This window comes from Miniopterus natalensis, chromosome 2 (assembly GCF_054644295.1).
Source record: "Miniopterus natalensis isolate mMinNat1 chromosome 2, mMinNat1.hap1, whole genome shotgun sequence".
NCBI lineage: Eukaryota > Metazoa > Chordata > Mammalia > Chiroptera > Miniopteridae > Miniopterus > Miniopterus natalensis.
The window spans coordinates 6,477,215-6,501,708 of NC_142082.1; the positions used below are offsets into that span (position 1 = coordinate 6,477,215).

The 24,494-nt window shown below is 43.8% G+C and overlaps 1 protein-coding gene across 1 annotated transcript in view; it reads left to right on the forward strand.

The window, feature by feature from the left end:
- Positions 1–24,494, forward strand: part of TENM3 (teneurin transmembrane protein 3) — a 539,046-nt gene that overhangs the window by 395,817 nt on the left and 118,735 nt on the right. Inside the window, exons 5-6 of the mRNA XM_087814069.1 lie at positions 2,458–2,696; positions 19,278–19,400. Of these exons, the coding sequence (XP_087670195.1) occupies positions 2,458–2,696; positions 19,278–19,400 (362 nt within the window). The remainder of the gene's footprint in view (positions 1–2,457; positions 2,697–19,277; positions 19,401–24,494) is intronic.

The window sequence follows — 24,494 nt, forward strand, 5'->3', positions numbered from 1 at the left end:
GTGGTCTCTGCCTCTCCAGGACTCGGTCCTCTGGGGGAGCCAGACGGGCTCTGTCTCTGAGGCACAGAGATGCTCTGCCCTCACCCACTCCCTCCTTCCCCTCCCCCTAACCCTTCATGAGAAAATATTCTTGTCTAAGGGGAATCTTTCCCTCCGAAATTCTGTGTCTTTCAAACATTTTGATACTTTCCCACACCCTTTCTGCTTCTACTTTTCTGCAGAAATTCTTTCTGGTACCGAAGACTGTCTTTGGCCATGGGCTGCACACTGGTTGCTATTCAGATGCTACTTGTCTCTGTGTGCGTGGCATCATCGGGCCGCTCTCTGCGATTTCTGTGCCCTCACCCCTCAAGCCTGGTGTGGAGGAGGTAGGGAGAGCCTCCGTCATCTCTGGAGACGCCCTCTCCCTCCCCCCACCCCGACTTGCCACAAAGCATCGGCCGGCTTCTCTCCCTGGGCTGTGCAGTCCTCGGCTCTTGTTGGTCCGTTGTTCCTCCTCGCAGCCTGAAGATACTCTCCTGGTCTGGGGGGAAACCCCCTTTATCTCCCACCGTATTTCTCCCAGACGTTACAGTTGCACCCCAGTCCACTCCACTTCACCCGGTCATCTGGGCATTAGGAAACCTGCAACACGCTCAGGCTGCTTTTACATGTCATCTCATCTCATCTCCAGCTGGGGAGGCAACAAAGCAGCTGTCGGAATTGAGAGAGGTCGGGCAGAGCAGGGACACGGGAGATTTCAGAAGGAAAGCACACCTTAAATAGAATGTAATTATTTTATGTATTTAACCCACCAAACAAGTAAGCAACCAAGCAAGAGGATAACTGATTGTAACAAGCACCTGGAAGAAAACAGGCCTGGTGACCTGATGGAGAGGGAAGGAAACAGGCCCGTAGCAGGAGCTCTGGCAGTCACATCGGCCTGTCCAGCCACACAGTCACCTCCTCCAACAGGAGGGATACGCGTCCTTCCCAGAGCTCTTAGTACTCCTTTCCAGGGGCACTGAGGACACAGTCTGTTGCCATGGGATGCTCAGCCTCTTGCTCCGCTTCTTGTATAACCTTAAAAATATAAGGGTCTAGATCAAGGTCAGCGGCATCCCACAGGCCGGATCCAGCCTGTCACCTGTTTTTGTAGTGATCATGAGCCAAGAGTAGGTTTTACACCCTTAAGTGATTGAAAAAAAATAAGAACTATTTCATGACATGGGAAAATTCTGTGAAATTAAAATTTCAGAGTCCATAAGTAGTTTTATTTGAATACAGCCACACTCAGGAATTCACGTATTTCTGCGGCTGCTCTCACAGTATTCACAGCAGAACTGCCATGTCGTGAAAAAGTTGCCTGCACTTGACCCAAAGTGAGGCGGTTAGTCGTCTGTGTGCCTTCTAAAGTCATCTTCATCAAGATATTCCAGGGCACAGAACCTCCTGGATGGGAAAGAGCACAGTTCACTGACCTCACTTGAACATGGTTCTAGGGAAATAATAACACCTGTTAAGACACAGACTAAATACACTATAAATTACTAACATAATGTGAAACGTAAACTGCAAAAAACATGGAGACTTTCATGAATAGGAATATTAAAATGAGTCGTTTTCTCTAAATAATCCCTTCTACAGCCTCCTGTCGTGTGATCGGTCAATTTCTGTTCAAACATTTCCCGAGGACGAGAGCAGACAACTCCTGGAGGCAGTTTGCGCCCGTTTTTGGCTAGTTGTTAGGGAAGCTTTTCCTGCTTGATCTAAACCCTGCGTCCCTGACCCGGGTCTCCGTTTATTTAGGTTGGGTTTAGAAAGTGTCCTGCGACTCCTTCCCCTGCCCAGCAGATTTACCTTTACATCTGACATAAGCTAAAAATAAAATAGATTTGCCTCCCTTGAGAACTGACCGGCTGCCTGGGGCCGGGCTTGATGGGCCTCCTCAGTGGCAGAGCAAGTGAGGATTAGATGGTTTCCATGGCCATCGGAAAATAAACCAGCCTGCAGCGGCTGAGCGTGGCCACACACGTGCCCTTGTATGAGCACGTGCTCTCGTGTAGTAGTGAAGATAAACACGCAGCTATAAAGTAGTAAGAGGAGCTGTCTTCAGGGAAATGGGAAGATGTGCTTAAGGCGGTTCATAAAGGGAGGTTCCAGATGGGTCTGTGCAGGAACGGTGTGATCAGAACAACTTTCCAGGCTCTCGGGATGTCTACTTGATGTGGAGGACAGCGATCACCTGTTCGGCATCAATACTGCCGTCTGCGGTACAAATCGCCTCTCTCTTCAGTCACTTTTATGAGTTGACTCTTTTTGGTTAAAATATTTTCTTAATTTCTAGGTTTTGAAAACTATGTGGAGCAAGTGATTAAAAGACAGCTCCTGCCTAGCTGTCTCTGTCTCCACGTTTGATCATATTTGTGTCTTGATACTGATGCTGATATTGTATAATAATATTCTCCCGTTCCACAGGCATTTCCTATTCAAGACAGGAACGGGGACCACGCCACTGTTCAGCACTGCAACCCCGGGGTACACAATGGCTTCCGGCTCCGTGTATTCACCGCCTACTCGGCCACTGCCTAGAAACACCCTGTCAAGAAGTGCTTTTAAATTCAAGAAGTCTTCGAAGTACTGTAGCTGGAAATGTACTGCCCTGTGTGCTGTAGGGGTCTCCGTGCTCCTGGCAATACTCCTCTCATATTTTATAGGTAAGAACAAAGTTTTAGAATTGTTTTTTCTTTAAGTTGGGACATTATATTGTTGTTTTGTGGGTCTTATCTACTTATTTGGTCAAGAAGTCTATGCTGTGGTTATATTCTCTGGGGGAGGGGTTGGTAATAATACGTTTTAATCACAGGGTAGTTTAAGTAGTTGTCAACAAATTTAGACAAATAGAAAAGCTGCATTTGCACAAAAGGCAAGAGATAACCTGAAAGCGTGATGTTGTACACGTAAAGAAATGCCCAGAAATCTTATCATCCAGCATGAACATTAATGAAACGTTTAACACAAGTCAAAATAAACGTTTGAATTCTTAGGTTAACACCAGTTAAAAACTGCAACAAAGTCAAGTGAGACTTCAGATAACACCACTAGGGACATTTCACCTCTGGCATTTCTGGGTACTGCTAGGTGGGACCTGAAAATTCACATAATTTCCCACGTGGAATGGCACCAGAAGCATTTGCTCGTGTTCTTTAAATTTAAGGAAAACTAGAGAAGACAAAAATCTTATCAAGTTATACTATGCTAGCCTTTCTCGATTTTTGGCTTAGTTTATTCCCAACCAATAATTCACTTGACAATTTTTATAATAGTTTTATTGAGATATAATTCTCATACCCCACAGTTCACTCATTTAAAGTACACAATTCAGTGATGTTTTATACCAAACATTAAAATCAGTTTTAGAACATTTCCATCACCCCCCAAACAGAAACCCCGTGCTCTTTAACAGTCACCTCCTATTTCCCTCCAAACCTTCCATAGTTTTGATTCCCCCCCCCCCCCCAAAAAAATCAGAACTTTAAAGGGATTGGTTTGTCAGCTCCTTTCCCAATGACATGAAATAACCCAGCGTTGTTTCTCCTATGAACCCCTGACATGTGCTGCTAACCAAACAAGTACTTGCATTTTCAATATTCTGTTTCATTGGAAAAATACATATGTAGTTATTTATTTCCCCTGAACAGCTGCTGCCAACTGAGTCCTAAAATAGATGTTGTCATATGTCTGCTAAAAAGGCTGTTTAACAACGTGAGCATTCCCTACATCCAGCAAAACTACCTGCCGAGGCCAGGCTCATCGCAGTTGGGATTTGGTAGCAGTTATCTGCCCTACTTCTTTGTCTATTTGCATTTTATGAACATTTTTACCTCTCTGTGTACCTTGAAATTGATTACGGTACTAGCTATATATATGCAACTCGGGGTCAGAAAGAAAAATGCGCCAGCCCTTTATGCCTCATGAAGAACCAACCATTTAAATATAGATGGCAAAATAAAATGCGTCGTGACATTCTTTTTTCTTCTTGGACATGTCTGTGTAATAAAAGTGCTGTTTTATTAGGTTATAGAACACAACTGAGCGATGAATTACATACCATTTGTCACTACAGCTTCCTCCCTTAACTCCTAGCTGCATTGCATTCAGAAAATGCATTTTGTCTGAGATGCGATGGCAGCATTTTAATACTAATGTGATTTCATCACTTTGTAGAAAAAATATACGGCCTGTCTTTTAGAGGATTGAACATTGTAAACGAAAAATTTTAAATCAATATTTTATTTTATCCTTGGATACATGAAATTAAAGACATATTTAAACCTGATTCAGTGGTGAATGAAGACTCAGGATAAAACAGTTTACCCCTAAGAGAGGAGGAAAATAGAAATATGATAAAGCGTCTTACTGCAGGACTCTGATTCCCAAATTCAGAAAGGAGAAAATCTACTAAAAGCCATTCTAGACGGTTGGATGTTTTTCCCACTAAATAGGCACTTTGTATGGATGAAATTGTGCATATACAGGGTGTCCCAAAAAGTGTATACACACACATTGAATAATTATAAAGGCCATGTTTATTAAAATACATTTCACTTTCAAAACAGAACCTACAGACAGCGTGTGTGTGTGTGTTGGGGGGACACCCTGTATATGCATATGTACCCACTCCTCCAGCACTCACAGAAATGTTGGCTATCTTCCCATGTGTGCACTCTGACCTCATTTTCAATTGAGCTCTATTTGTAGAAAATATCCATTTTCTCTGCCTAGCACATCGTATAGAAACCTGGGAAAGATCGAGAAGTCACTTAAAATTCAGTTCATTCTCTAGTCAACTCTACAATCATATCAGTGGCCAATGAATTGAACCTAAAGTGGGAAAATCTCTCTATTGCACACTCATTTTTTTGACATCCATTTTTGTTGTTTCTTGTTAGGACGACATCAGAATGTGTAGCTTTGAGCTTAGCCTGGTATTTGTTTATTACTGTACATAAAAAAGAAAGCATGCCCAGCTGGCATAGCTCGGCCGTGGAGCATCGACCTAGGATCCAGGAGATCACAGTTCAATTCCTGGTCGGGGCACATGCCCGGGTTGCGGGCTCGATCCCCAGTCGGGGGCGTGCAGGAGGCAGCCGATCAATGACTCTCATCACTGATGTTTCCACCTCTCTCTCTCCCTCCCCCTTCCTCTCTCTCAAATCAATAAAGACATGTTTAAAAAAATTAAAAATTAAAAAAAAAAGAAATCATTACCAAATTGAAGAAATGATCCAAGGATAGGAAGTGTGCTCCTCTTCTCTTTCCCCAAAATAACTTCTTTTACTGTTAGCTTATTACAAGGTCTGCTGAGTAAGTAACATATGAGAAATTCTTTATACAAACAGGCTGTTTTTACCATTCAGATATAGGAGTTCCCTGGGTTGAAAAGCATTCAGGGACAGTACCAACAAGAAATACCTTCAGCGTCAGCTGAACCTCAGTGTGTGTCGGACCTAAATATCTCGAGTGTGAAATACGGTGCTGTTTTCTCTGTTTGGGGCTATCATTTTTGCAGAACGTAGCAACATTTCCCGACTAATGACAAGTGGAGACCGCGATACAATATTTACCACTTCAGTGTTGCATTGCATAAATATTTAATTGGCGTTGCATATGTCATTTGCTTTTGCATCGGTGGTACTGAGAGCAGTGTGTTTGGAGAGAATTATCTACATAAAGAGAGTGAAAGGGAAAGTAACTGGCATATGTAAGGTTAAAAAAACACTATGGACTGATAGCAATTTTAGGAATGAATTCAGCATCAAACCTTAAAGTTCCATTGAATCTATATTCAAACAAAGGTCTTATCCTAGAATATGAGATACAATAAAATTCAAATGCATGCACCCTTTCAGTTTGTTTATTCCTACAGCCTTAAAACATTTAGTCTTAGAACATCGACAGGCCTTGTCCTTCCTTAGAAATGAGACTGTGCGGTTTCTCTGTACTGATTGGTATTATATTACTAATAGGACACCAGGAAAGGAAGTGATGGGTGCATCATTCATTCAGAATGTGTTTGTGGAGTGACAACATTTATTTATTGAGACGATGATAGATAGAGCAGATAACTTGGTCCTTGCCCTCTTGGAGATTATACCTCAGAGGACACGAACACTGAGCACTCACTTGTAATCCTAAGGACTTCTTGAAATGAGAACTCCAGGGGGCTGGGAGGGTGCACAGAACACTGAACTTGGCGAGTCTGAGCATGAGAGAAAGCTTTTCCTGCTGACACCAGAATAACACCTAGGATTATATGTTTGGACAAATGCTGACCTAAGGACAAATTTTACGTGTTACCACATAAACCTAAATGTCCTGAAAAGTCAAGTCTCAGGAATATTAAAGGCGATATATTGTGATACAATCACAAGAAAACCTAGATGTCTGAGGGGGAAAATGTCGCGATGCTCACTGGCTTTCTTTGTTGAGTTGGTGTAGCTACAACCCTCTTTGTAGGTAGCATCTAGCAGTAGAAAGAAATGTTACCTTGGAAATGTTGGCTAAATAGATTTAAAATCACCATAAGAATTCGTAGTCTGTTCTCATGTTCCTTTCCCTTGATTTTAGATAATGTACACACATGCATTAAGAATTTTATTTATAAAGTACATCCAGAAACGGTATGAAAACTGTTAAATGATATCTCTGGGTTTTTTCCAAACATGTGTGAGGACTCTATTAGTCTGTTTTGAAGACATTTTAAAAGCATAAGTGTTTTCTGTATTTGGAAGGTTGTTGGGAGATAGGTCATGTTTCTCTGTGTGTGACACACAGAGGTCGTCAGCATGCGCGGTTGCCGTTACCAAGCGGGGCCTAAAGGTAGGAAGACTTGCCTTCAAGACCCTGCCATTGAGCATTTTAATCACACGTGATACAGCGAGTGAAAGAGCAGTTACGTTTTCCAGCCAGGCCCACTTCTGCAGAGTACTGAGATGTTTTCTGAAAATAACATTCGTGTTTTTAAAGACAGGAACTTCCAATCTCTTCTCTACCTGTAAGATTTTATCACTGGGGACTTCTCCAGATTTCCAGAGAGGCACCTGCTCCCGTCTCCCGGTGGCTTCCTCCCTCAGTGAGCCCGGCCTGCCATGGGCGGCTCTGACCCGGGCTGTCTTTTCTTCCTAATACGTTAGCCACAGGCTGATCCTTTCTGTTCCCTCCCCAACTGCTGAGCTCTTCTCCCCTTGATCACTCTCTGTAAGCCACCTGTCCCCCAAAGGAGAGGCAGCCTTCCACGTATTAGCCCCAAGCCTACCTACAGGATGACTGCATCGGAGTCCAGGTTGTGGGGCCCTTTGTTCTGAGAAGGAAAAAAAAATGGTACAAGTAGTTTTGCATCTTGCATATTTTTATTTGTTTTTCACAGGCATTTCCTTTTAATTATTTCCAATATCATACTCAATTTAATTTCATTAAACTTAGCAATTATTGAATATCCCTCCTAAACGCTGAATTCACAGAGCCGAGAAGGACTCCGTCTTCAGCACAGTGATCTCACAGTCTTATATGGGAAATGTGTTGTTAAATTTTCATATTACGTTAGTCTATTTTTAGAAGACTGCTTATCAGTACAGGCCCTCAAAGCAGTAAGATGTGTTTGTGTCCCTCCTCCGGCCCTTCCTACCTGTGTAATCTCGGGTGGGGTGCTTAACCTCCCTAAGGCTGAGTTTCCTCAACAATGTAAACGGGGTTGGTAATCATACAGCTCTTGGGAATATTTAACCAAGTAATTAATGTGCCTGATAAAATGTTAGTGCTCAATTGATTTTAGCTGCTATCATTCCTTACAGCAACCTTGTAAATCAAATACTATCCACAGTTTTGAGAAAGAAAAATCAGGCCCAGAGAATGAGCCACTTGTCTAGTGTTCAAGGCAGGAAGCGTTGAAACAGGGGCCATCACCCAGGCGTCCTTATTTTGCATGTAGAACTTCTCCCCACTGTCTCTAAGGCATCATTTCTTGTAAGATTTAAGAATTTACAGGTGCTCCATGGGCAGGAGGATAAATAAGACTGAATGAGAAAATGAGGAATGTATTCCCCCTTGAATCCTTACTCTGTTGTATCTCATTACGTCATGAGGGAGGTATCAGTCGATGTTAACAGGTCACGACACCTGTCTTTAGCACTGTTCTCACACTCAGAGAACAGTTTTGCTGGCACTTTCTGTGTAGATTTTAATAGCATTATGTGCAGTTTATTGCTGTTACTCTTACTGCCTTCTATTTATATCAGGAGATAATGACTCTTCCTTTCATGTAATGCTGCAGAATTCCCTTTTAAAAGAAATCTATGTGAAATTTGAAATTCAGTTATCTCAAGGAAAAAATAAGTATATAAATATAAAAATATTTATAGCATAATAATACCATAGAATGTTTACAGTGATGGAGGCGGTAAGGACATTTTTTATAAAAAGTATAGAAATCACTGCTGAGGGGACTGGAAATGCTGTAGGTCTTTCCCATCGGGTGTTTAAACTTCTTTCTAGACCCTTGATCTTTCAATTAACTACATTTGTCGTTTTACCAAGCTCACTGCATGACATAGTTAGAGAGCCTGTGGGAATTCCATAGAATTTGTACAGGAAAACTAACCGTATTATTCAATCAATCACAACGTTACCATCGTTTTCTGTGTTTAGAGTCAAGCTATTTTTAGGAGCTTTTTACTTCTTCAAAGAAAGCCTTTGTGATCTTGGAAAAGAGCCACCTGTGGAGAAGCACGGTGTGTTGGACGTGGGAAGGTGGCCATTTATCTTTAGAAAGGGAGACGGAAACCACCCAACACGGAAGCACAGTGACAGTGTGAGCAGGTCCCCTGGGGATCCGGGGCCACTCCTCACTCGGAATTTCGCCTTGAAATACATTTCCAAATGTCCCATAAGCATCCATTAATAGTAACTAAGGGAAACTCCTCCCGAGTGAGCGCAGAATAATGGGGGCACGCTGGAACCCCGGGTTCCTAAGGTCTCTTCCTACCGCACCTGGTGCGTTGAGATGGCCGAGGAGACGGGTGCAGCCTGTCTGCTGCCGTCACCTGCTGGGTCCCGGAGGCGGTGACGTGGGTGCGCCTCACGCCGCTTCTCGTGAAACAACCTGGTGCGTCGGCACAGGCTGTCCTTGTTGATGAATGAATGAAGAACAAGCCACATGAGCGAGTTGTGCCTAGATTCCCGAAAGGTCATTGATTTTATTTAAAGTTGCCGCCAGACAAATGCGTGCACGCGTGTGCACACGCACACGCACGCACACACCCGCACACACCTCACAGATCACGCTGCCTTTCTCAATGTAACCTCCTGGAGGAGAGAAGCGGACTAATATGAAGGGGATGTTTTTCTGGATTTTGCCGTATTTTAATACGCTAACCTTCCTCGAATAATCTCCATATCCCGGGTAGTTGGATGTTTTTCATAGTGATGGCTTAAGTGTCTCACATTCTCAAAGAATTCTAATTGTCGGGTTTATCGTACGTTTATACGAAGTCAAAGCGGGCCAAGAGAAACTGTTGTGCGTAGGTAGGTCATTGACGCGTGTTCCGTACAAGGAGGGCACAGCTCCTAAGCCGGCAGGGAGGAGGGGGATCTGGGGACCCAGGGACAGCGAGCCCGTGCCCGGCCTCGAGAGGGAGAAGCTCCACGGGGCCCAGCGGCACAGCTGCCGAGAACGGCCGCCAGTGAGTCCTGTGACATGCACTTCACGGCAACAGCAAGCTCAGTATTTTGACAAGCGGGGAATCATCTGTAAACCCTGTAAATTATTTCATTTTGTATTTTGAATGTTTTCGAAGTACTCCCCTTACCATATTTTTTTTTAATATATCTTTATTGATTTCAGAGAGAGGAAGGGAGAGGGAAAGAAAGATAGAAATGTCAGTGATGAGAGAGCCACTGATCGGCTGCCTCCACGCCCCCCACAGGGGATCCAGCCCGCAACCCGGGCCTGTGCCCTGACCGGGAATCGAACCACGATCTCCTGGATCCTAGGCCGATGCTCAACTGCTGAGCCACGCCGGCCGGGCCCGTGTTTTTTAATGTTGACAACTGTTACCTGGAGGATTCTCTAGCTGTAGATAATGATTGGCCCTTTGGGTGGCTGAGCGTGGTGAGGAGCACTGTTCTGTCCACTGGAGTGGAGAGTTCATGCTTCTTTCGTTCAGAAAACAGAACCAGAAACGAGAGAAAACTCAGGCGACGTTAGGAAAACAGTCTGAGAAATCCCGACCTAATTCCCTTGCAGACACAGACCGCAGCTTGATTTCCATAAGCCGTCAGCTGCAACGCTGACTGCCAGTGGGCAGCTGGAACTGCTGTCTCCCAAGCAGCATCCTTAAACATATTACCTGGGATTCACACAGTTAAGGAAGAAAACGTGCAGTTAGATTTAAAAGTACATTTTTAATGCTATTATTTATAGAAGAATATGTGTCAGATATTCTGGAGAAACAAACCCACACAGCGAAATCACTGTTTAGTCTCGAGACGTTTTGATAGCCAGTGTCATTCTGCTTTCCCATTAGTTACGAAATGCCAGAGAGGATGGAGAGGAAAAATACCCAGCGTAGAAATAGAAGATATTAGCAACCATTACCTCCTTACTCCCTCCCCGCCACAAAAAAATTAGCTCACAAAAGTCATGATTTAATATGTTACAATACTCAGGGGAACTTGCTGCATCAGGTGTTCCTTTGCATATTAAAATACCTTGTCGGGATAATTCCCTCTTTTAATGACAGCTAGAGTACATATTAATACTAAAGCTTTAAAAGAAAATATTGATTGTAAAATGCCTATGTGTGGGCTAGCGAGGCCCTGTCTGTTGATGTTACATTAGCCTTAAAGTTAATAGGCAACTTATGCCTAATTCGTCCCTTCAGCACGTATGTGAACACAGCAGGAAATCCAAAACAAAAGCTAATTTATGGAAAACTATGTATTTCTGATGACACTTCAGACCAGCAGGGGTTCACGCTACAAACTGCACTCTTTACCCAAGATGCTTTCATTTTACATTGAAAACAGGGTTGTGTTCTGGAAGCATGGATCACATCAAATCACTGCCCTATATTTAAAAGGATTTTTATACTTATATTTTTTGTAAAATCTAATCATTTCACATGTGCATTATGTGTATTTATATATTCATAAAACAAAAACATAAAATAAAGAAATTGTGCTTTCAAACCCCAAAATACCCAAGGTATCATATGCAGGCAGTGAGAGCTCAACTTCATGTAATTCTATTTCATTTTAAAATAAAAACAAAAGAACAGCATTTGTGTTTAGATATGTTGATTACTTATTGATGGCAGGTGGGGTTTTTTTTTTCCTATGCTCAATGATTTTTAGCCTAAATATTTGTATTTTAAAATACATTGGCACCTCAGAATATAAATGTGGAAGAGACCTCAGAGGTCATCCAGGGCAGACTCTTCAGATTTGTATGTAAATAAGAAACTAAGCCTCAGAGGGGCCCAGGGATTGCCTCGCTGCCACCCCCAGGTTGAGCCAGAATGAAGACTGGGACCCAGGTCTCTTTTAATACGAACAAAAGACTCCACAAGATGCCCCAGACCATCTCTGTTAAAAACTGCACTTGACTATGAAAAGTCAGATTCTGATTCCCTTTCCTTGCAACTCCTGATAGCATATTCTTAACGAATCTTTCTCAGAAAGAATGTGTTGGGGAAAATGGACCACAGTGGACGTAGGGTGAATTACAGAAAAGGGCAACTTGAGACCTAAAGTTGTGTAGGGGAACACTCAAGGTTTAGAAGGCTAAACAAACCGGAACTGCAGGCGTTTTCTGGATGATATTTTAAAAGTCGGTTTTCCTGACCAGATCTGGTTCTCGTTTTATCTCATAGTTCTTTGTCTTCGCGAGAATGCTCACTTGAGCTTGTAATATTAAACGGCATTTAGCCAGTAATGGCAGTCCTGCTAAGAACAACACTCTAAGTTTGCCAGAACTGGAGAGCACCCTTCAGGGTTCTGGTGGCAGTGAGGTTGCCTGCTTCTGTGTTCGCTCCCCACGTCCCCTGGAATTTGCTCCAAGGTTCTGGCAGATTGCTGGACCTTGTCAGCAGCTGTCCCCACCCTGCTTCCCGTCCGTATTTGGCAGGACGGAGAACACAGGCAGGCCAGTGGAAATAACAGTAGCTGGGCTAACAACTCCGCTGGCGCGGGCCCTGGAGACACCGTGGAATCTTGGCACCTTTTCTCTCAGCATGGAGCTAAAAATGGCACCACATTTGCTCCTTGGTGCTATATAATTTTCTTTAATTACACATTTTTGTTTCAAGTGTCCCACATGCTGGCTTTTAAGTATCGAAGCAACATAGATTGGTTAGAAACAATGGCATGTCCGTCCTTCTCTGGGCAGAGGCGAGATGACTACGATGCCATGGGGCCCTTTCATCTCCCATCAGCCTTGCAAATGCAAACGCAAAGGAGGGGATGCTGTAATTGCTCTCACCTGCGTGGGCTCTGAGCCTGAAAGACAATTTCTTCGTGAAATCACTCTGATAGATCTTTCCTAGCGCCTGTCTCAAAATGATTTCAATTAATGAGGTGTTTTTCTTAACATTTACTGCGAAAGCCTTACAGGAAAAAAGACTAAGAGGTTATAGAATGAATGCTTTTGAATTTTGTAGGAAATATTTTAACTTTAAACACGTTATAATTGGTTATACTCTAACAATACCACAAGCAACCTAAAAAGATATAACCCAGAGTGAAAGATGTGGCTGTTAGCAACATAGGTTGCAATAGAGGTTGCCAGCGTAGCATTCATGTGAGTCACTCGTTCTGTTGATACCATTATAATTTTTTTTATCATTGACTTGGGTGATCGTATAAAAAGTATGCTTATTAATTTTATAGGTGGCAAATGTCAGGTATTACAACTAATTTAAAAGAGATCTGACTAGGAATTATCCTGGAAAGGGTTTAGGGAAGGTAAAAACATACACTCTTCCAGCTATACTATGTATTGGACTATTTTAAATGAAATTTTTAATTCAAATGTAATACCCAGTTAGAAAGTATGCAGATCATAAGTGATTGCAGCCAGTGGAACCACCTTCCAGGTAGAAAATGAAAAGATTACTACGCACTGCAGAAGCCCCTGAGAACTGCCAGGCAGTACCCGCTCCCTCCTGCCTCCTGCCAGGTAATCAGTCACGCGGGTGACCCCGGATCCTACCAGCCGACGGTCCCTGCTTTTGGACTGTGTGCACGTGGACTTGCACCGTGTTGACGTTTTTCGTGAATGGGCTCTCGGGTTCAGTGTTACGTTGGTGAGATTTGCTCGCATTGCATCTGGCAGTGGCTGACTCCTTTACGTCGCTGTGTAGAAGTCCACGTATGACTCCACTGGAAAATGTGTATCCGCTGTACTGCTGCAGACATCGGGGTTGTTTCCGGTTTGGGGCTTTTACAAGTAATGCTTCTGTGAACGTTGCTGTTCATTGGCTTTGGGCACTGTGTGTATACATGTTTCTGTTGGGTATGTAGACAGACTTTTGTAGATCGATGGGCACTTAACCGCCATTGCTAAGATTTTTTAATGTAGAGAAAATACATTTCAGTTCCAAAAAAGCAACTTACACATAATCTTGCAAAATACAACAACCATTTATAGTTGGTAAATATCTTGTATCTAGAAGCCAATTTTAACAAATGGATGACTTCTGATTATATTTGTTACTGTCAAAGAAGAGATAAAGTAACACTTTGTGTTAAATTTTTTAAAATTTCTTCAATGTGAATGCTCAATTTTAATTCAGTACAATTCAGATAAGTGGGAAAACAGCACAGTGTAGGTAAAGGCATCCTGAAATAGGGTCAGGGACCTGGTATCCTGAGTCCTTGTACACAGGTAACTCTCTGACCCTCTCTCTGCCTGTGTTCCACCCTCACACAACAGGAACAGTGATCCTTGGCACATGCTGCATTGTTGGAAGATAGCAGACATCAGGTGTTTTAAAATGTGGACACACTGAATAGACATATGATAGTATTGTGAGCATGACAAATGCCACTCTTCCTTGAGGAACATTTTGGATATGAATCCAGCCCCACCCCATTAAAATCACCTAGAAACATGTAGAAATAACAGTATAAAACTAAAATGTGATATCATAAAATTTTTAAAGATTAAATCTATACAAATACTATTCCTGTAACTTTAAAATACACAAGTATAGTGTTTGCTTCTGTAATTTTTAAATTGTTGTTTTTAAGACTCTTGGGGTTAACCAGAATAGCCTTCCTCATCATCATCATCATCATATTATTTTAAAATTTTCTTTTAGGACAATGTAAGTATGGTGGGGAAGCACTTGTGTGGAAGAACAGTGCCTGGAATACACCGATGTCCCCTAGTAGTGCCTTTGCCCGCTTCACCCCTATACTGTCCCTGGCCCCATTTCCCAGACCTGGTAGAGAAGCAGTGGCTGCCCCGTGGCCCCCACAGCTCCATCTCCCTTCCTTCCCTGTGGATTTTCACATTCCGAAGCCCCAAGGTGGAGCAGAGAGGAGGGCCGGGGAATGCCTGTGATAACACCCTTTGTTCTCAGAAGGTGTGGCTTCACGGTCAAGGTCCACTGCTTACTTGCTTGGAACCTTAAAATCTCAAAAAGCCTCAGTTTTCTGAGACTTAAAATGAAAAAGTGGTAGTCACTATTCAAGGGGGGCTTTGTGAAGATTCAGTGAGGTAATGCAGGTCACACTAGCACAGCACCTGACACAGAGCAGGTGTTCTGGGACTTTTATTTTTTAATATCACGTCACAGTGTCCCCCAGGCGCGGAGAGCGCTGTCTGAGGCTGACAGAAGCCTGGTCCCGCCGCCAGCCTGACCTGGTCCCGCCGCCAGCCTGACCTCCCACCTAAGCTCTCCGCCCAGGGGTAAGGGACTCAGGAGACAGAGCTCCCAGCCACTTCCGTTGGCCTTTTTCTAATTATGGCTTAATTTGTCTTCCAGTGTTTCAGTCCCGAATACATCGGGCATCGAGCTGTATAGAGCGGCATATGAAAGCCTCACTTTCACCTGCCAGCTCTGTTAACTGTCCCAATGAAGACACACAGAATAATGGTCTTTGAACATCTCTGGCAATTGAGAAGTTGTGTCTTGAAGATGTCAAGAACACCTAACTGGTGCTAGAAACTTCAGCTCTTTAAGTGTAGAATTTTCTCACACTGCAGCTTTAATAGTTTATTGATTTTGAGAGAGGGGGGAAGGGAGATGGAGAGAGAGAAGCATCCCAAGGCCGCGTTCTGCGCGCCCCGTCCTGGGGATCCAGCCAGCAGCTGGGGCGTGTGCCCTTGACCTGGAATGGAACGGCGACCTCTGGGGCCTGGGATGACGCCCAGCCAACCGAGCCACGCTGGCCAGGGCACAACTTCCTTTTTACACTTTGCAAGTGTGGTGTATTAGACACGCTGTGCTTAATTACACAACCCTCCCTAGCTTCTGCATTGGGGGTCTTAATACCATTGGTTGGATCTTTCGTTTTTTTCACCTTGCTCTTTTTCAGTCTTGAATAGCACATTTCTAAGATGTTTGTTTTCCATTCCTGGTTTTCCTGACCCTGGATTAAACCAATATCTTCAGTGGTGGCTTCTTGGGTTTGTTCCTTAGTTGCACAGGCCTCCTCAAAATTTTCTCGAAATTTAACTTTTTCTTGACTCATCACTGTTAGAGGACCTGCTGTCGAGTGTCCCCTCTCTTCAGGCTGAGCCCGGCCAGAGTGGCCTTCTCATAGAGAATGTTTTCAGTGGGACTTCCAGCCACTTCCCGACGCTCTTTCCACACCCTCCTTTCAGTCCTGCATCAGCCAGGGGCCCATGGCGCCATCACGAAGACTGGGGCACGTGCCCCCCTGTGGGCTCCCATCTGCCCTCCAGCTCAGGCATTGCAGGATCCTTCTCTCCTTTCTTTGTTCACGGGCGTGTTTTTGTTCACTGATGGTGTCTCTGTTTGTCTGCCAGGACATCGTGTGTCGGTTTACTACACCAGTGCTTAGTAATTTCTGTAGCATTTTGACTTTTATGAGTTGCTGCCTCCATCCCTGACTGTCTCTCTCTTCCCTCTTCTTTCTCTTTTTCACTAACTTTTGAGTGAATCTCACTAACACCTGTATTTGCATAAATGTCTTAAATTACACATAATAAGTGTCAAGAGCTTCACGAAATACCAAACAGCAATATTTTCAAAGTGCATAATATTCTAAGACCAAACAACGTGTTGGTCTCTGTTTTCAGTGCAGTGTTAAACAAGATGTAATATTATTGGGACTCGGCCATCGTGGCTCAGTGGTTGAGCATCAACCCATGAACCAGGAGGTCAGGGTTCGATTCCTGGTCAGGGCACATGTCCTGGTTTCAGGCTCAATCCCCAGTCGGGGGCGTGCGGGAGGCAGCCGATCAATGACTCTCTCTCTCTCCCTCTCCGTTCCTCTCTCTGACATCAGTAACAACATATTTTAAAATACATATATTATTTGGTATGGTTCTCATTATATGATGTCTGCAGTAGAACCAAAATCCCATGTTATTGAGAGTTTTCTGTAAGAAAAACATATATAATAAGATGTGGCCCATCTGGCAAAAAATAAAATAGCTTTCCAAACACAAACATAACATGACTTTTTAACACTTGACATCTGTGTATGGTTCATGGATTATCTCTCCTCTTCAAAGTCTGTTAAAACCAATAAAATGAGCAAATCTATAGGAAGACTTTTTTAAAAATCAATTTCAGAGAGAGGAAGGGAGAGGGAGAGAGAGATAGAAACATCAATGATGAGAGTCATTGACCCGCTGCCTCCTGCACGCCCCCTGCTGGGGATCGAGCCCGCAACCCAATTCCTGACCAGGAATCGAACCAAGATCTCCCGGATCCTAGGTGGATGCTCACCCGCTGAGCCACACTGGCTGGGCTATAGGAAGACTTTTTATGTTACATAAAAGCACACGATGACACATTATTCTGTGTGGGAACTTCGACCCGTTGGACTAGTTATCGTTTCTCTGCCACAGTGTGTCTGTCAGACCTTCTCCTCTCTGCACCTGTAGCTCCCACGGTTTCATTTAAAAGTTGCTGAAATATGTGAAGCTTGACAAATGTATGAAGTGATAAATGTTTAGAAAGCTCTTGACATTTTGCCACTCAAGCACTACATGATCTAATGCAGAAATGACGTACGAAGTTATACCTCCTTACACATTGACGACTTGTAAATTCAAGAATTCCATAACCTGTATCTTAATCCTTGAAAAATCTGAGCTTAAAAGGACTTACTGGCAGACTGTAGGTCAAGCAGGGAGTGTAAATGTAAACATCAGTTACCAATGTACAGGGTGATGTAGCTGTGTGTATGTCTATGTTTGCTATGTTTCTTGCTGTAGCATGATTTTTATATCAGGTATTGTTAACAGGAGAATGTGAGACTGGTCATAAAAGGTCCCCAAACTGTTGAATCTTTTTTTAAAAAAAAATTCAATCAATTATATAAAATACTAGTGGACTTTCACTCAACTATTTTTCACATACACTCAGGTAATCAAATAATTGTCAATGATATAGCACTCTTCCTTCTTAGACATTTATATATGTGTTTTATATTTATTAACTTTTTCTTTAAATGACTATATTTTTATCCACAACAGTATGTTCTTAGATTTTAAAACCTCAGAAAATAGAATTCATTTATTTGACAGATACTTATCAAAACCTACTAGGTATCAGGCGCTGGATAAGGTAAATGAGATACAAACATGAATGAAAACAGTCATGGGAAAGATGCTCAGTCCAGTCACAGCAGGCTTTCCCAAGAAGTGGCCACCTGCCACCTGAGTGGGGTGCAGGTATTTTTCGGTGGATGGGAAGCGCTGCAGACAGAGGGACTATTAAGGGAGAGGTACCACAGCCCGGTCAGGTGACTTCACATAGTTCAGAAATCTGGAGTAAAGAGTAAATAAATGAAACACCTATGTACTAAGCCCTGTCCTGCAATCCTCCATATGTACTGCCTAGAAAGTTGGCATCAATTAAATAAGGTAGGTTCAGCCAGCCTCATTTTTAAAGTAAACCTAATGTGTAACAGTATGACATGATTTGTCCAGGGTTAAATCCTAGATTGAGGACAGAGCCAAACTTTTTACACTGTGCCAGTATAATTGTGTTACTTCATTGACTATTTAATAAGGGCTTTTGGACAGTGGTAGTTACCACACTGTCTCTAACATTGCTCTTTAAACACGTTTGTCTTTCTCTACCTCTCTGGTAAATTCCAAAATGTGTAGTGAGTGAATAATGTCAAATAATGAAAAGAATATTATTCTCTTTTGTGATGTGGTAATAGGACTGTCACTGGATTTCTCTATTTACCCTTCCTTGGGGGATAAATTCCTAAACTATATTTTTTGGAACGTGAATGTTTAGTAAGTGTCAATAGTTAATATAGCTGGTTTTATTCTTTTAAATATTTTAAATTAAGAAAAATAATATATAAAATCTTTAAATTAGATTTATAAATTTATAAGTATATAGTCTTCTAGTTCTCTTTTCTAAATACTTTAAATAACATTAGTAAGCAAAATTTTGAAATTCTCCATGCAATTACCTGACACATACACATGTTGCTTGATCTGGATCATTGCCGAGTTATGTTATCAATTCTAAATAAATTCACCTTAACTTTAAAATAGTCCAGTATTATATTTTGCACATTTGTATCCATTCTGATCATGTCATATGCCAACAGATTCATCCGTGAGCCCAAGTTTTAGTTTTTACTTTAATCCAATGAGTAGCATCATGTGTCTTGAGAACCTACAGGCTTTGCAACAAAGTATCACACAGGAGGGCGTGTCCTGTGTCAAGTAAGTTTGGCAGGTGCTGCGGCAGTGGGTTCATTCCTGCACCCGGCTCAGCGATGCGGAGGGAACTGGGACAAAGCCGGGCAGGTAACCGTCGCTCCTGAGAGTGTCCCGGGACCAGTTGGTGGAGTCACATCGAGTCGTTCATCCCTGCTGCTCCCCTGCGCCGCATCGCTGCCTCAGTTGCCTTCGTGTGCGGAGCGGCTTGTTTTCTGGCCTTTATTATACCGTTATCCTTGGTGTTTCAGAACGTGGACGTTTTAACTTTGCGTGACTTGCTCTAAGCATGTTTGCCGTGGGCTCTGCAGCGCAGAGCAGCCGACCTTTAACCAGCGTGTGTTCTTTCCCGCAGCAATGCACCTATTTGGCCTCAACTGGCAGTTACAGCAGACTGAAAACGACACGTTTGAAAATGGGAAAGTGAACGCGGATACCGTGCCAACACACACTGTGTCGTTACCTTCCGGCGACAACGGTAAGGAAAGAATTGTGGGTCCTGTGTGTTTCTTCGAACATCTCTCTCCGTGAGTTTATCTTTCCCCGTGTTATATCCGGTGTTATGGGGAAGTGAGAAAAGGTTTTGAAACTGCAGATGTCATATTTTAATGAGTAGTTTTTATTCATTTACTTGAAAATTCACAATTTTTATTGTAGGAATAATACTGTTTTCTGCCTTTTGATTAGATAGCTGGGCCTTTCCACCTTCCCTTCCTGCAGATGTGTATTTTGTTTTATTTTTAGTTGTAAGTGGATTATAATTCAGTGTATCATCTTTTCTATTCCTTGGGTGTATTAAGCTTTCTTCACTCGGTGTGTGGCATTGGAATACTATATTAATTTTGTTTAAAAGCTTTTAAATACAAAACACAGTAGTAAAGGATTATAATTTACTGACCTTTGCTCTGCCTGCCCTTTCTCTAAACCTTCACAAGCTTGCACTTTGAACTAGCAGACTCTCAAATCAATTGACTCTGAATTAAAAATGGAATTTAAGAGGTTGTATTTCATTTTCTCACATAAACAGCCGGAATGCTGTATTTCATTTTTCCAGGATAAACACCCGGGAAAATGTATTCATATGTGTGTATATTTACATTATATATGCCTGTCTATTATTTTATATATGTTTGTGTGCATGTAGATATATCTTAGTATTTGACATCCCCTGACTTTTTGCAAAAATGTCATAATACATTATATCTCAACGCCACCAGAATAAGACACCTTTTTGTTACGTGCTAAATATATTGTTTGCCTTTCAGCATTTCCCCAGCATTTCTTTCTCTTTTTTTCTTACCTGCTGTATTTGCGTTCTGCTTGGGCATCAATTATGTTCCCCCTCGCGGGGCTGATTTCTCTGCGAGATTAAAAAGAAGCTACTGTATCTTTATATAGAACGTACTTATTTATATTTATATATGTGTTGCTGTGTTACGTGTGCCCTTGGACTGTGACTAATGCTTTTACTGTATTTTTATTTTTTGCTTTCCCATCTTCTGTTTTATTTTAACAATAATACTTCGTGATGCTTCTGTCTTGGGGGGAGGGGCTGAGGAATTTATAAGATTTGCACAGTAATAATAAATACCCTGTCCCCGCTCCTATATGGGGCTTTTTGATACTAAGTTCTACATGTTCCCAAAAGCTGGTGATGGATATGTCACCGCATCTGAAAACAGTGGCTGATTTAAGAGGAGCAAAAAGATCTTCCCTAACTGAAACTGTGGGTAGGAAATTTCCATTAAATAAAATATAATTACTTTAAACAAGTGTTGTTTTAGGCAGTGATAATACACATGTGAACAGATCGAGTAACTACACAGAAATTAAGAGTATTTATTTTTGGTTTATATAGATGGAAATTCAGACTGTCTCTTAGCATTTATTAACCACCCATGTAGGGAACTTTTTTGCCGACTGAAGACATTATACTGAAGAGAAAAATGTTTGTTGTAAATATTTCCTTTTTAAAAAAAACAATCCTGACCATTTATGGATTATGATTAAACTGAAAACTTCACAGTACTTGTCAAGCATGAGTCTGCGGCAGCTGTGGATCCAGGGCCTCCCCAGCCTCGGTGCTGGGAGCAGCAGTTTCCCAGGGCGTCTGCTGGGATCAGCACTGCCCAGCTCCCACAGCCTGTATTCAGATCCCACCCTCTCCTCTTACGGACTTTGTTCCCTTGGTCCAAGGCAGTTCAGGTCTTCGAGAAAAGTTTAGGACAACCTGGGAAAGACTGTCTAGGGTTTGGAGAAACTTCATATAACTGTGGCCTCAGAGATCTCTGTGGAGCTGGTAGACGTAAACCATTCCCCGCGACTGCAGTGAGGTATTTGTTGCATCACATACACATCTGAGTGCGTCCCGAGACAACTCAGGGCGGGGCAAGAGTAGGCTTACAGTGGTGAGCACAGGAAACAGAGCTTATTCTTGTATTATTATTTATTAGTTATGGGATTATTTTCCATACGAACAACTGTAAGCCTACTTTGGCCCCACCCCGTACGATATTCTCCCTTGTAAAATGCATCCTAGATTTTTACTCTAAACTCACTCAGATGATTTCACAGTTTGCAGAGGATTGTGCTTCACCGTTTCAGAGACACTGCTTGGCGCCCCCTCTCTCAGAGGACCGCAGGTGCCCACGCGGCCTCGAATGCGCCGCGTGCAGCCGATGCGCGTCACAGAGCGGCTGTGCACACGCGTGGGTGAGGGACCTTCCTCCTCCCTCCCACGTAAGGAAGAGACAGCAGCTGCCCCAGGATGGGTGGGACGCTGCAGAGCTGGCCCTCCAGCCCACCGTCCGCACTAGGGCACCTGTGGGAATTGCTCTGTCTCTGGGCTCTGACCTCATCCAAATAATAGTCACTCTGTTATTTCTGGACTAGCCCAAATAATCCCTAAACTGAAAGGAATCCCTGTCTCCCATTTTCCAAGTACAGGTTCTTGGTATGTATCTTGAATATTTATGGTCCTGTGTGCAGAGGGCCTGAGAGAGCTCCATTGGCAAGAAGGGGACCCCCCAGAACACCTCGTTTAGCCCCCACGAGGGACCCGCAGCGTCCATCACCTGTGCTTCCGCTGTCTGAGCTTTCCACACCATCTCTAGAAATCCTAGGAGATCACACCCTTAAGAAAGCCTGAGCCTTCGGAACAGAGCTCACAGGAGGCTTGACTGTGCTGAGCGTAATGAGTGAGTCACTTTACAGCTTCTAAATGCCGTGCTCTTGTTGTGCAGCGCTGGTTTATTCTCATAAATAAAATTCTCGGGAGCAGGCCTAGTGCTCGGGGTGCACAAACCCCCTGCCTGCCTCTAAGGGAAGACGGAGCTGTTGCGTCTAAAGGGGCTTAGCATTTGAGAGAAGCGCTTCTGACACATGCCTGGTCCTTCACCGATTCTTCCCGAGAATTTCTTGGGCTACGAGTTGTAGAGATGAGACGTCGAAGCGAGCACAGGGTCTCGGGCAAAACCGATGGACTCGAACTGTGAATACAGAGGGGAGAGCGGAGTTTCGGCTCCAACACCGCCTCCTTCCAGAAACTGAAATGACTCCCTTGGACCGAGGAACTTGTTGAGCCGAATGTACTGGGAAGAGTCGCACAGGCCTGTGTTCACACCGTGGCTCCTTCACTTCCTTCCCCTGTAACCCTGAGCAAGTTACTTAACCTCTTTGAGCCTGTGCCCCTCTCTCGGCTCCCCACCGCCCAGGGCCTGCAGCCCCCTCTGCTTCCCTTGCCAGTTCTTCCACATTCCTCAGCGGTCATTTTGCTGTACTCAGACCCCCAGTCCTCAGCTTTCTCAGCCGGCGACCTCACATGCTACGCAACAGCAACAAAAGAGACAAAGCTTCAGAGGAGTTTTCTTACACAGATCTCCAGCCCTCCGTGTGTCTCTTCCTTCCTCGCCATACACACGACTCCTCTTTCCAGGACCACTCTTGATCCCAGCCTCTGTCCTCAGAGTGTCCCCACCCCACCTGCACGTCTAGTCAACATGTGACCATTCTGAGGCCACTCGACATCTTTAAAAAATACATAAGTAAATCCTTGAGTCTCCCTCCTGCTCCAGCTCCACCCCCTCTTCTTGAACTGGGTGTGCACGTTGAGGACTTTCCTGTCTCCAGCTCCCAGGCACCCCTGTTAGAGCCTGGCCCCTCTTCTGACCGCCCAGCACTCCACCACTCACACAGCTGACGCCTTCCAGAGTGGTCACTGCTGTGTCGGGAGCGTCAGTGAGCGCCCTTCCATCTTCGTGGTGTTTAGCAGTTCATCTCTCCCTCCTCCTTGACATGGTCTTTCCCCTTAGCTTCTGTGACACCGTGTTCACCTGCACTTTCTTCCTGGCTTTTCGGCAGTGACATTCTGGGTTGTTCCATTGCCTCATCTCCCTCTGCCCGATCCTTGACCACTGCTGTTTCTGAGGATTCTGCTCTTTTCAAAATATAATCACTCCGGGTTCTCTCAGCCACCCTCCTGGCTTCAGTTGTGTTCGGTGTGCTGTGTTAACATGCTCTGTGCTCCCAAAACCATAAGCACAGCCTAGACCTCGCTCCTCGTGCTCCAGACACCAACGACATGAAAGTGATCCAAGGAGCTTTGGAACACGTCCACCTGGCTGTCTTCCAGGCATCTCAGTGTCTAAAACGGAGCCCATCCACTGCTTTAGTTACCCGTTACTGCATAGCAAGCCGCATCCAAACTCGGTGGCTTCAAAGAACCGTTGGTTATCATCTCTCATGGTTCTGTAGATTGACTAGGCAGTGCCTGTGTGTCTGCTTGCGTCTCCCCTGCAGTCGCTTTCAGATGCCGCTGGGTCTGTTTGAAAGCTCCACTGAGCTGGAAGTCTGAGGTGGCTCATTCACAGGGCCGGCAGTTGATACTACCTGTTGGCTGGAGCTCAACAGTGGCTGTCCACTCAAGCATCAAGACGTGGCCTTCTACGTGGCTTGTGTCTCTCGGAGCATAGCAGATGGTTCTGAAGAAGAGTGTCCCAAGAGGGAACATTCTGAGAGACAAGGTTTCTAGGATATTGGCCATTCTAAGGTGTCACTTCCATCACATCCTGTCGGTCAAAAAAGGTCAATAAGATCAGCCCTGCCGGTGTGGCTCAGTGGTTGAGTGTCAATCCATGCATCAAGAGGTCACCAGTTCGATTCCCGGTCAGGGCACATGCCCAGGTTGCAGGCTTGATCCCCAGTGGGAAGCATGCAGGAGGCAGCCAGTCGATGTTTCTCTCTCATCAATGTTTCTATCTCCCTCTCTCTCTCTCTCTCTCTGAGATGAATAAAAACATTTTTTAAAAAGTCAATAAGATCAGCCTAGATTTATGGAAAGGAGAATTCCTCTTGATTGGAGAAATGGCAGGGACGCGTGTCACAAAGGCGTGAGGCATGGAGGATGTTGTGGCCATCCTGGAAAACAGAATTGGCCTATCATCTTTCTCTGCAAGTTTGCCTCTTCCGGGGCTTTCTGTATCAGCAAGTGGCACCATCATTCACCTGGTTACCTAGGCCAGACCTGCAGGCGTCGGGCCCGACTCTTCTACTGTTTTGCCTCCTACAATCGGTC